Raw genomic sequence first — 14,273 nt, forward strand, 5'->3', positions numbered from 1 at the left:
AGCTTATAGTCTGTCCTTCACTTTTGCTACTTTATACATTGAGGCTGAGTGCAGCCTTTTTATATAACTGTATGAAAATGACAATAGTTTTTAGAGAATAGTACTAATAACAACAGTATTATTCCTGGAGGAAAAAAGGGATGTTTTCTTGAACATGAAGATCTAAGAGATTATATTCCTTGACTAATTGTCACTGATTTACCTGGTTAAGGAATCAAAAAAACCTGCAACTGTATCCTATAGTAATGACATTTTGTAATCCTGCAGTCCACAGTGTTTGATCCCCGATGAGAGAAAACTAATCTATTTCTGCATACTCTTACTGATAATTGGGTGTTGAATATACACATATACATCTATATGTACGTGCTACAGTGTTTCTGCATTGGAATGCTTGTATTTACAGTGCCTGTCTTGGAGATAATTACAGTAGTCATCGAGTTACGTGTGTATGCCATGAGCCTTAACTCTGACTTGACTTAGTTTTTGTTCCAGCTTTTGAATGTTCTCTCCTGAATTTACTAGTTTGCATAAAGAATAAAACACAAATGCTGGACTGAGATATTTCTGATTATCCCAAGGTATTGCTTTCCTTTTCTTTAAAATTTCAGTTATGTATACAGAGTATTTTGGTAAATGCTGTCTTATTTGGTGCATATGTACTTCTCAGAGGAGCAAAGCCCAAAAGATTTGAAACAGAAATTCACCCTGGGAGTGGCAAATGAAATAAGAATGTTCCTGGGTCTAGAAAAGGAAGAGAAAGGATCGTGCTACAGAAATGCCACTTTTGAAGCATAACTTTTAACCACTGTTGATAAAGTTGTGATGCAACTCTGCATCTTGAAAAGATCAGAAATAGCTGACGTCCCATCACACTTCTATGAGAGTTCTTGGCATGAAGCAGGCATTTCTTATGACATTTGTTCAGAACAGCCAAGGAATTATGTCATGCAAACTGTTGCAGATGAAAAAGAGTGATAATTTGAGCTACTTTTGTATAACTAATAACAAGTTAACAAAGTCACATGAAAATATTGTCGCTATGCTTGGATTTAGTCAACCTAATTGTGATACTTTGGAAAATTTTATCTTACATGCTGAATTTAGTTTTCATTGAGGTACATTTTGTACATTGGCAACTTTTACAGTCAGTAGAAAATTAAAAAAATATATAAATGCAAAAAGAGGAGGCTCATATTCATAAAAGATATTATAAAAATAATCTGTTACATACCCAGTGCCCTAACACTTACTTATTCAAAACTGAACAATGACTGGAGTCTATCCAAACACAGACAAATGCTAAATGCTGCCAGTACACTGCCAGTATAAAACCAGTCTCTCTTGCTAGTATTCAGTGTCCCTAAGGGAGTAGTGACCCGTACATTGCCATCCACAATAGCTACTTTCCCAGGAACAGAGGGGAAGAGAATGTTTGTGCAACCAACTTTGGTAAGTTGAATTGCTTTTTCTTCATATTTTATTGTGGTTTAGTGGCAATCAATGGACCCGAAGAGAGGACTGTCTTGCTAATTGAGGTTTCAGAGGCAGAGGCTGAAGAATCAGTTAGAGCAAGTGTTAACTCTCTACTCATCTGTTACGCTACCTTGTTTTCTAATTTCTTTTTATATCGTCCTTTCTGTCCAGCAGTGAGTTTCTCATTGTTCATTTGATTTTGCAGTAACTTACAACTCCTTATCAACTTATTTGGAATATCATTACACAGCTCAGTTTGAATTTGGTCCTTTTGAGCACTAAAATATGAGCCCTTACCACAACTGTCCAAGAGCCAAGACTGTATATGGGAGACAAAGAAGAAAAGGAGTCCAGGAAGTCTTAAATTAGGATTTTCCCCATCTCAAACAAGGCCTACAAGACAAAAATACCCCCACGGTTCTTAGCAGAGAAGGATGTTTCTGATAGCAATCGTCTGATTCAGACAAATTCTTAAATAGGGATAAGGATAAGCAACATAACTCATTGAATAAGTAGTCTTCCCCTTTGACACAAGTTCCACATTCTCTCCAGAGTTTATGACCATGGGAAAGGAAGTACAAATGTTCCTAAACTTTTATGGGCCAGACAGGCAGAATCTGAGCTATTCCAGAGGAGCCTTATCTTCCTCTTCCATGTCACAGTTCTGTCCTCTAGTTCATGAAGACAAAGAGCTATTCCCAGCATGTCTAGAAAGATTCAGGAGTTGAAGAAAATCCAATGTACTATGAGAACACTGTGGATGGGCAAAGCCTCCTTCATTATGAGCTGATAGCAGGAAAGGATTTTTTGTCCATAATCAGTACGTACAACTGCATTCATTGATAGGGATGAACCGTAAGATTTTGCTTTAGCAGAGCAAGAAGATTTCACTGATGTCTTGTCTTTTCTTTTTCCTCTTGTTAGGGTTTTTTTTTTTAAACCAGAGAAGTCATCTGCGTCTTAGTAGGTGGCAATAAAGCAGCAGAAAGCAATGTGAAATGTGGGGCTGTCAGGAAGAGAGGCCACTGTAACGGGGTCTGTAGCTGAAGGAATACGCCCCCTTTAATGAGGGAAGCTAATTCAGGCGAAAAAGTGTGCAGCAGGTGGTGATGATGAGGGATGAGGATGATGACAATGACAGTTTTACACCGTGCTGTTCCTCCAGTGCCATATATTTTTCATGAGGATTTGCTCGAACTCCCTGCTAGTTGTTCTCGCTTCTGAGGCTATTAGCAGTGATTGGAGTATGCTAAATAGATACAAATGTTGCACTCTGATTGGTTGATATGTTATTGAATCATGTTTAAGGAATATTTAAATAACTGTTACCAACTTTGTTGTGCCCTTTGTTGTGTGTTTTGATTTTCACTAGAACTAACTAAAATTTACAAAACGAGAGGTAAGGATCGGGGAGGGAAGGAGTGGTGATTCTCTTGCCAGTGGTAGTTGCTTCCCATAAGAACCTGCCACAGAGCTCATCTGATGAGAATTGGACTGGATCTTCCAATTGGGCATCCTCTGAAAGGAAAGAAATTCTGTGATCTGATCCCAAGCACAGTAAGTAGGGCTGATGGGGAGGTTCCCATGAACAGTGTACTACAGGTCTAACCTAAAACCTGAGTGCAGGTCTGGATTTCGCTCCACGGCCATCAAGCAGTCACAGCTGAAGCTTGGAAGTAGGTTACTCCTGTCAGCGTGTGCTAGGTGTGATCTGAAAACGCCTGCTTGGTCTGGACTCTGGATTTGCGTGGGGCTTGTTTTCTGAATGATACCGGGCTTACATGGAAATGAGGAGCTGATCTCTGCCAAGCACATCAGTCCTGGGTTTGAACGAGAGCCTACCACAGAAACACTGCGTGCAGAGCTCAAGCAGGGCGGTACTCAGCGAGTCAGGCACTTCCAGTGTTTGGCAGCAACGGATTTTTATCGTGATTTTTAATTTAGAGAGTTTGGTTACTTTTGTGTGCTTATGTCTCTTTCTGGAGAAGAACGGACTTCGTAACTAACACATATATTTGGTGGATTTGTATTCGTCCCGTTTCTGGCGATTATAATCGGGATGAAGGAGCTGTCCTGTTAAGCACGGTACAAAACATAATGAGAGACAGAGCTCTGACAAACATAACATCAGAAAGGCAGAGGAAAAAGAGGAGAGGTGAAATACCTTATCTCGTTTCAGTAGTGGGGCAAGGAAAAGAACATTTGTCTCGTTAGTCTAATGGCACTTGACTCCATGTTGCTGTGCTTCCTAATGGAGTTGTTTATTCCCTTCACTGCTGCTGCGTGATGGTATCACGATGCATCATTTAATTGTATAACTTCTGCATATATTGTTTGCTACTTTTTGTGCAAGGTAACTTACTTGTTTTCAAATATACTTCATTCTTCTAACAGCTTCTGGCCCTTCTTGTACTTACCTCTTTGGCAACTGCAAAGTTTGCTGTCTCTGGGCTGATTCTGTGAAGTACTGAGTTCCATTAACTCTATTAACTCAAGCCTTAACTGCTTCCAGGATCAAACTCATCTAACTGCTACAGAAATGATACAAATTAAAGACTGTAATACAGCAGTTGAATTACATTTCACTGACAAGTCAATCGGGTTGCAATTGTAGAAATACTCAACCGAGTAAATTCCTAATCTTTCTGAATGAATTATTATAAATGTTGATGTCCAGTCTGCACTAACGTAAGTTCTGCTTTCTGAGGTCACCTTATCCTTCTCTTGTAATATCATCATTTGCTCTGTTTATCAAAAAATAAGTTGAATTCTCATATATTTAACTTAAGAGTTGGTAAGCATGGACTGTAGACAGTGGAAGGAGCTGCCAATTCATTAGTGTAAGAAGTGGAGAGTAGAGAATTGTCAAAAGAAAATGTTTACACAGATCCCCAAAAGGAACATTTGGACACATCAGCTATATTAGCAGAGTTAATTGTTAAGCACGACGCAACATCCCTTCAGTCTAATTACACCGATTTCCTATGAAGGCAGGCTGAGAGAGATGGGGGGGGTGTTCAGCCTGGAGAAGAGAAGGCTCCGGGGAGACCTTCCAGCCCCTTCCAGTCCCTAAAGGGGCTCCAGGAAAGCTGGGGAGGGACTCTGGAGCAGGGAGGGGAGCCATGGGACGAGGGGGAATGGCTTCAAACTGGAAGAGGGGAGACTGAGATGAGATCTGAGGCAGAAATTCTTGGCTGTGAGGGCGGTGAGCCCCTGGCCCAGGGTGCCCAGAGAAGCTGTGGCTGCCCCATCCCTGGAGGGGTTCAAGGCCAGGTTGGACGGGGCTTGGAGCAACCTGGGCTGGTGGGAGGTGTCCCTGCCCAGGGCAGGGGGTGGAACCAGATTATCTTTAAGGTCCCTTCCCACTCTAACCATTCTGTGCCTCCACGATTCTCTGAATTCCGTGGAAAAGCAAAAACTGAGCAATATACAGCTGGAAGAAGGGCTTCAAATGCAGCTGCCGTGCTCTTTTTAACAGAGGATTAAAAAGATTCAAGAGATCATTATGGTAAACAGAAACCTTTTCCTCGTGTAAACTGTGAGACAGTCTGCTTGCTCTCCGCGTTCTCATGGGTGTACAGAGATAATGAGAACATGTAAATCCTTTCTCCAAAAATGTTATGTAAGGCAAAAAGTGGCTTGTTACTGAGCATAAAAACTTTGTTCCTGAATGCCATATTATTCATAGCTCAGTAAATTCCGTATTGCTGTAGTGACTCTAACTGAAAGCAGAACCTATTATTTTGTCGTATCGGAATCATTTTTTTTAAACTGTTTTGTTTGAAATTGCTTTTTTGTTTCTCTTTCCAGTGATTCCTACAAATTTTACAAATCTCTTTAAAAATTAAATATACTGGGGTTTTTTGTTAAATTCTTATTTCAAAACTACATTTCAACTGACTTATTACTCGAGTTTTGGGACTAATATCTCTGAAAACACTTTTTGTGGACTGATCTGAATCCCATGTATATATATCAGTTTGTTTTCTGACTACTTTTTTATGATATATTCATTCAGTATGAATAATTCCTGTTCATTGATATTTCTATTTTCTCTATAGGAAATTATATGAATATCACAAAAAATACATTAATCATTTAAAATATTTTTGGCAAAACAAAGAATTCTGTTGCCAGGAAAAAAAATATTTCATTAATCTTCGATCTGTCGGCATTCCTTTGTTTTGAGACTTCTCTTTTTAGAGTGTAAATACCATGTGTATTGTACAGATATCCGGTACTCAAATGGAACTGCTAGGGCAGTTTACAAAGAACTGCATTTTACTCAGCAAGAACATGAAGTAAGTCAAGGTACTAGTCAAAAATAACCTTTAAAGCATCCTTAAACCTAAATGTATATAGACATGAGTTGAATATGGGAAAGTCATGTCACCTTTGTCTGACAAGCAGAATTTTCAATCCAAGCTGCGTTAGTTTGTCATCTACTACGCATGACAGTATTTGGCGAGCAATGACAGCATCAACCGACTGGCAGCAATGGTGCAACAGGGGAGAATTCCAAAGGTGGAGCTGAAGTGCCCTTGCTCCTTTCCATACCTGACGATAATTCCGTGTAAGGATGTGCTGCATACGTCTTCTCTTTTTCGCCTGGTCCTGCATTAGAAGATGATGACTCGCGTTTCACACTGCAAGGTTTTTTTTGATTCTCACTCAGTTCAGGAGTAAGATATCCTGTGTCCTTTGGGAAGATTGGCAGTCTGGCCTCTACAATGTGGAATCACATCACAGCTTCCTGGAACTTGTAGAGTAAAAATGCACCGTGTCCAGTGTGAGTTTATACCTTTGCTTGCCTGATGAGTTTTCTTGTCTGGCCTGATCGTGCCTTTTCATATGTACTGTTTTACTGTGACAGTGCACAACTGTCTTCTGGGATCCTTTCTACACTAGGGTACAATGATGACATAAAACCCCTAGAAAGTTAATTTTTATTGTATCCTAATAATGTGGAGTTTTGCATAGAATTCTGCTTTGATTATGGTATCTTAGGTACCGCTCTCTTACCAACCAAATTATTTTAGCTTGACCCTCACTTAATAATGGCAAAAAACCCCATGTAGGTTCTCTTTCATTAACACCTGTATTTCCTCCTTGCTCAAGACTTTGTAGTAAAGACCCTTTCACAACTTAATAGATCGTAATACCTTCCGTCTGTGGCAGAATATTAGGTAAAATGAAAGACACTTGATAGCCTAATTTATTATGATAATATTCAGTTTTATTAAGTGGATATTTTGTGATAATTATGTCTTTATCCTGTGGTTGTTCAATCACAGTCAAATCTCATCCAGTAAAAAGATGCTTTCAACATATTTTCTTTCTTAGGAAATGCTAAAGTTGAAACCTTTAAGACTACTTACGAAACCTTTTCCTTTTTAAAAAATTAAATAATAATTTGTAACAATTTTAGTACCATCTAGTATGTCTCATACATGTAAACCACATTCAATCTAGCAATTATCTACTTTGAACTGAAGGACATCATCCCTTATTAGAAACATATCAGCAGGGTGTGCAATTTCATAACTACTCACTGCCAACTAATAGAAAAATTCTTTCTAAAACAGGAATTTTGTTTTGTTTAGAGAAAAGTAATTCCATTTGCTTGAGATTTCAAAATTTTATATCCTTCTAGTCCTAAATTAAACTATCTAAATTATTAGTAAAAAAGCCCAGACCCCTCCTCTGGGACAAAAAATCAGTCATTTTTGAGTTCCTAGAGTCATACTTAAGAAATACAGGACCCAAAAGCCCAAATGCGCTCACCTTTAATTCAATGTGTGTGCTCCTGCAAATTCTTCAGGCCCCTGGAAGACTTTATTTTTGTCCTCCCATGTAGTCCACAAATGGGCTTCTCTGAATCCATGGATTTAGGAAACCTAGGGATGTTTGTGCTGAGGGCTGATGGAGAACAATTTGTGTAACTTTGATTAGAAACCAGAGGTTTCTGAACAAGCACGGTTCTGTCAGAAGTTTGTCAAGTGCTTACACCAGGTGTTTTTAATTTGATGATTTAGAAAAATCTGAAGGAAATGTTTGTAGGGTTTTCTTCTGTCGACTTCAAAGCGTGGACTTTAAACTTGCACGCAGAAGGCTCTATTTGTTTCAGTTAGAGCTGGCTCCCACTACACTCATTTCATCACATTTTAAGATGTACTATTTGTTGTCTAAATTCTATTTCTCTGATCCACCCTGTGCAAGGGGGTAATGGGAAGCCGTGCAGTCTGTGAGCGCACCAGGAAATGAATTATGACTCAGAATCACAATTTCTCTTGTGCTTTTCCCTTCCTGTTGTGTGGGACTGGGGGACCACCCCACTGGTTTGTATGGAGCAGATGGCTTGATGTTGTCTAAACGGCCAAGTACTTGGGCTAAAAACTACCAAAACCTCACCCTCAAGCGTGTATGTGGGCAGAGAAAGGAAGACGAAGAATGAATGTTCAACTCGATGAAAGATCGTATTGCTAAGAAGCTTACTCATGCAAAGTAATATTCTGCTTGTGGAGGCAATAAGATTATGTGTAAAGTACGATTCCGTACTAATAGTAACAGAACCTGCCTTTGATCTGATATTCCATACTGTCATTCCAGTAATCCAATATTCCAATCAAGGTATTCATTAATTTGCAAAGTCTGCAGCTCAGACATGAAAAACATTTCTCTTGAAATTATTTCTTCATGCCCAGGAGCTAAATGTGTTGAATATATCTCACCATCTAACATGTCGTGTCAATTTTGGTTCTGAACAATGCATTACTTTCCTTGTAATTAAATTAAACATGAGAACTAACGCTTCCGTACATCTCCTTAAGCATTCTACTTATCTCCATAAGCATTCCTTCTCCAAAGATTCTCCTTATCTCCATAAACACAGTTAATAAGAAGTCATAGCAATGTATGCATTTCTCCCATTGTACAAGACAAAAACATTCCAGAACTTAAGCAGCAAAAGATTACATTCTATAGAAGATAACCTTCATTTTTTGACAGTTCCTTGCTGCCAACCCAAGCTGGGCAACAGGTTTAAAAAAAATGCCAGATTACTCTCTGGATTTATATGCCATATTTCAAAATGAAGTGAAATTAGATAGTCCTTTTGTTTGCTTTGTTACATGTTGGAAAGCATTAAGCCGACGTGAGTATCTTCAGAAACTTATCTGCCTTGTCACATTGTACTGCACATGGTAATTATGCTTGATCCAAGAAAATAAACATCTTAAAAGAGAACAACAGCTGTTTTTCAGCTGCTGGACTTCATTAAAAGCTTACCCTAAAGGTGACCTCTAGGTAACAGGTAGAAAACGTTCCATTCTGCTAATAAACGTGCTGCAACTACAGCTGAGGTCTGCGTGAGTTAACGTGATTTTAGTGGCACAGTTGGGCCTTTCGAAACACAATACAATATAAAATAGGTCAATAGTGAGATTTGCTTTTCTAGATAAATGTATTTATTCTTACAAGAAATAATATGCATGCTATGGAAGTCTAAGGATAGATTTACACAGGTTGGTTTGTCTTTATTCAGATCCTGGTCTATATATACTACTTTGCAACAGAGAGAAAAATGATTTATTTCCATGGGAGGAAAATGCCGTGTTTTTTCCTTTTACAGAACAAACATGTAAGCAAACTCTGCTTTATATGACTACTGTTACCCCAGATCAGCGTCAGAGTTACTGAGGTCAAGACCACTTTTTATGCAGTGTGCGTGCATTCAGGTAGGCAGTCTGCACGTCCGCTTCCAGGTACATTTCCGAGAATGCCAAGGAAGTACTAATTCAGAGCTGATTACCCATTGCATGTGTACGAGCTGATAAACCGAGCAGTGAGCATCATAATTCTATATTTCAGGGGTTTTGATCACCCAATAAGAAAGAAACACATTGGCACGAAGTGATACATCAGCCTCTTCCTTCTTTCAGTGATTGAGCACAATTGGCCTTGTTTCTCCTGACTTCTTTGTAATAAAAATGCAAAACCAGTCTGAACTAGAAGAAAATCTCAGGGTCTAATTAACTGATTTTTAGTAAAGCTTGATTAGTTCTAGTCAGTGGAATCTTTTATTGACTTTGCGAGGGCTGAGAAAGGAACTTTGTCACATCCATCAGAGTTAACATGAAGAAAGAGATTATTATCTCTTTGGACTCAGCTTATTTTTGGCATTTGCTCTTGTTTCCCAAACCTTTGTTTGAAGCTGGGATGGAAGAAGAGAACTGAATTAACTGAACGAAGGGAGGCCAATATTAAATGCAGAGGAGCGTGTGATTGCCAGTGCTCCTGTGAGCTTGATTGTTGTAGGTGACGAGCGCATAACTGAGGATCTGAGCAGCTACTCCCACAGAGGGGATGCTAGTTCTGATTTTTCTCCACATTTTTTCTGGGTGGGAGAGGCTCCCAGAAGAGACAAGGGATTCTGTTCCAGCCCTTCAGAGAACCCGTGGGCACACAAGGCTCCCGGCACAGAGGTCTGCATCTCGCTGCTTCTCTTTGACAGTCTGCGCATTCCTGGTGGAAACATTTTGATATAAAAACTCCCTTGCTCCTGGAAGCTTTCTTCCAAGAAGCATTTTTGTATTGTGAAAAATAGCTTTGACAATATAAAAGGCACTTAAACTAACAGGCCACTTTAAGTTGCCTACTAATGCTTTATTGGACTCGTGAGGGCGTGTTACGGTGCACAGTAGTTTGCAAACTCTCAGCATCCACCCAGGTTTCTTCAAATCCTCATCTTTGGGGTTGAGAAAAGAGATGAGTAACGTAGCAGCCTTCTCCCTGCCTTTCATGACTGAGACCCATTTGTATCCACGTTTACTGACTGGATACATAGTTTGAGGCAGAATTTTCAATCAGAGGATACCCCTGGATTATTGCTAAAAGTGATTCAAATCAGTGATAGAAAGAAAGATACATTAAACTGAAAGGGGAGAGAAGGGTAAAAGAATGACTGGAGAGAAGAAGATGGTAGTAGTGTAAAAATATTTATCTTTCCATTTTAAAAAGCATGATAAAACAAAAAATATTTTGCTATTGCATACTTTTCCTTAGCAATTAAGTATGGCATTCTTAAACGTCAGAGGAAAAAATATTTTTTGTAGGATTGTTGCTTCCTTGTCATGACAGCCTAGTTTTAGCCAGAAATACCTTTGTAGGTTCACTTATTTAACATAGCAAATTTTGTACTAAGTTGTCGTACTTTTGGCGTTCCAGGCATGAAAGCATATGTCCTCAAGCTGTTTGGAGACTGAACGGCACAGAGATTGTTAATAGTGCACAGGCACCTTTGTTTAGACAATAGAGTAATAAATCTTCAGGTTCTCTGGCCCATTTCCTCGCCAACGGAGGCTTTGAGTAATGTCCCGAATGGGGTTACTTCTGTTGCTTGTGTTCACATATATCTGTATTTCAATTTGAAATGTAGCTTTCTTTAAAAAGTAGGGAAGCTGGTTCTTAAAACCAAGAGAGTAATTTTATATGTAGATCTAACTGTAATGAAATGTATGGAAATGTAAACTCGTATTTATCATATCGTATTGAAAAGCAGCTTATTTTCCTATTGATTTATGCCATTTAGTTCAAAATCATGAAGTTCTACAAATGTTGAATATTATTTACATACTATTGGAACTAGCTTGGTTTCCTTGATAAATGCTTGGGTATTCTCACCATTGATATCGTGCATATTCATTTAATATCTTCTGATAGAAATTGTGCTGATAGCTCCGTGAAATTGCTTTCCACCTGAGGGGTTGTGTATGCAAATCTTCTCTAAAAGTGAACGCAAAAAAGTAAATTATTATACCTGACCAAAATTCCTCCAAAACACAAGGCACTGATGGGAAAACAACTAGTCAGAAGGTCACAGTAGGAATATTTTGCAAATATAATAGCTTCACCCATCTCACTGGGTGGGAGACTTGATAGGACTTTGAATTCCTATGTGTTCCCTTTGTTTCCATGGCAGATTCATACCTAGGTTTCTAATATATTGCCTGGTAATTTTGTTTTTTTGAGAGATAAAGTAGGCAGGCTGAGTATAGAGCGTGAAATTATTCAGACTAACAAAGGAATAATGGGAGAAGTGTTAAGTAGCAGAAGAACATCCTGCCTTTTTCGGATTTAGATATACCTAGGAAAATATGATTTAAAAGTATTACCTTATATTTGACTGGTTAGAGCTTGCCAGTTTTTAACTTATTTTTTCTAATATATCAAATAAGGTGAATGATACTGCTAAACAGGATGTTTTTCTGTGCATGAAACCCAGGGGAGAGTGTCCTGTGGAATTCAAAACTGGTACAAAAGAAGTGTCTTTCATTAGGTGAGACAGACGACTTGAGAAAACGAACAGTCATACATTCAGAAGTTATATATACTTTTATTTACCCTGACACAGAGATAAAGTGATTATGGGCTGCATACGGACATTTTCAATCCAAAAGATGTCAGAGTACCACAGTGATTCTATGCTGGCTCTACGAGTCAGGAGCCCTTTATGTTTCAGTCTGTGAACGCAAAGGAGTTGTGAAACTGCATCCCGTTACATTTGCAAATGCATTTTACTGGTGAATATTGAAAGAATTTTTCAGTGTGATTCAAAGGAATTTATTTGTCCAATTCCCTTCATCTTATAATACAACAAAGAGCAATAACTAAACCCTGTAATATCTGGTAACAGTGGACATTTGATAATGATGTATGGGAAACACGGTTACCTATTTTCCTTCCTTAAATAAGAGGGAATAGGAAAAAAGCTGTTTCCTTCTAAACTTTTTCACATCCTTGCATGTGTCCCTTTGCAGGAGCCCACTTGTTTGGAAAGTCTGCCAAAACCAAGTTTTTCTGATTTAGTTAAATTCAAACATGAATTTTTCAAAGTCATCCCTAGATTTTATGGTGACATGGTATTTTTGCACACCTAAAAGATTTAGATAAAAGAGCTTCACAGCACATTTTCCCACTGAAGAAAGAAGTTAGTAAAACTAAAATAAAAGCTGGGGAGAGATCAAAAGAATCATCAAGACTAAACTCCCCCTTTGAGAATTAGGTTTGTAATTGCTTTATTTGTCTCTTACTTTACGCCCCCAACAAAAAAACAAAAATCAACCAAAACCTAATAACTTTTTGTAAGCAGTTAGAAAATAGCTCACTTGAAACCTATTTCTCCTTGCTTGAATCCTTTGACCTTCCTTACCAAACTTCAGTTTCCGCACTGACTGTGACCTCTAAAATCCAGTTAAAAATGCACAGACCAGATACAGGCACTAGAGGGAGACATGAGCTCCTGAATTTAACCACCGTGTTAACACCATCATGGTTAAATCTTGGGAGAAATTCCTGTATAGACCAGATGAAGCGTTGGTTCTGAAGGAAGGCCTTAGATACAAGCGCTCTTAGGGTTTAATGTATGATTGGTAATGGTTTTGAGAGTTATAAAGAATATTTTAAGATCCCCTCCAAATTTAAATCAAATTGCTTACTACCAAGTTATGTTTTCACTAACGTACCAGCAGTTAGAAATATTCTTTCCAATACACTATCGTAAACTCTTAAGACTTACAAAAGTGCAAGGTAAAGAGAGCATATTAGTGCAAGGTCCTTTACAAGATCTCTTGTTTAAATCTGCCTGTATGCCTATTTCTGTGTATAAACTTATTTCTGGTCTAGATGCTATTTGAGAAGAGATATAGACTGATGCTGGACAAATATGTGACATTCAGTTTGAGATTTTATCATGGAAGAAAACTTTTTACTTTGTTTTTCAGAGTATATTTTTGAAGTGAGTGATACAGGTTTTGATGTAGGTTTATGTTTTAATGAAAAATGTTGCCATCCCGTTTTTATTTTTATTTCTCTAAATTTTATTTTTTTATAAGCCTGTTTGATAAAGAAAAATATAATAAATGCATTGTATTATTATCATAAATATAACTACTTTTAGTTATTTGAGATCACTTTACATCCAGCCATCTAACCTACTAATGTTTTAGACACATGGAACACGCACTGTTTATAAGAACCTAATCTTTATCTGGTAAAGCAATCAATTAAGATCCAGACATTTAGTGACCTGTAATGGGATATTGAAAGATACATGCAATTTGGTTGTGCAAACCATCTGTATAAAATCAGGATGTTTGCCCAAAGGTATGCTCAAATCAGATGTTCTTTTCAGCCACGTGCAACTTTTTGGGACCAATATTCTGCTTTCTCAGCTTTTTCTAATTCCATTGGCAACAGTGATTTGTGCATATAGAATATGGCTCATACACAGCCTTTTAAAAGAATAACGTGTTTATTTGACATATGTAATACTTTTTACGGTAGTTATTTGATTTTTTTTCAGGGTAACAAAAATATATTTTGCTGATATATTACCCATGTTAAATTTTTATATAAAACAGTGTTGGCAGGCAGTACTGCCTAATGAAACAATGTGGCTTCGGAACTATGCGCTTTAAAGAGAAATTTAACTCTTATTGCTAGCTCTGTGTCCGGGTTTGGGTAATTTCTTAATGCTCTCTCCGAGAAGATTGTCCTAATACTTCTGGCTTCATTTCCAAGAAAGCAATTTCTGTGTTCTCTCTGGATAATGCTAGCTTACCAATGCTTGAGATAACATCCCGCAAGCTCAAAAATTATTACTGGGAAGTCACTCAGAAAAAAAAAAAGGAAAAGAAAGCAAGGAGAACAAACCAAGAAGGCTGGAGGGGCGTAATAAGATGTGCTTTTCCCATCTATAATGTGTGCTTTTGCCTCTGTGTGTGTGACATTTTGATTAC

At 38.1% G+C, this 14,273-nt stretch overlaps 1 protein-coding gene across 1 annotated transcript in view; it reads left to right on the forward strand.

Annotated features, from left to right (window-relative positions):
• The first annotated feature begins 1,416 nt into the window (after positions 1 to 1,416).
• Positions 1,417 to 14,273, forward strand: part of VEGFC (vascular endothelial growth factor C) — a 236,851-nt gene continuing 223,994 nt past the window's right edge. Inside the window, exon 1 of the mRNA XM_063336779.1 lies at positions 1,417 to 1,452. Within this exon, the coding sequence (XP_063192849.1) occupies positions 1,432 to 1,452 (21 nt within the window). The 5' untranslated portion in view covers positions 1,417 to 1,431. The remainder of the gene's footprint in view (positions 1,453 to 14,273) is intronic.

This window comes from Chroicocephalus ridibundus, chromosome 5 (genome assembly GCF_963924245.1).
Source record: "Chroicocephalus ridibundus chromosome 5, bChrRid1.1, whole genome shotgun sequence".
Taxonomy (NCBI): Eukaryota; Metazoa; Chordata; class Aves; order Charadriiformes; family Laridae; genus Chroicocephalus; species Chroicocephalus ridibundus.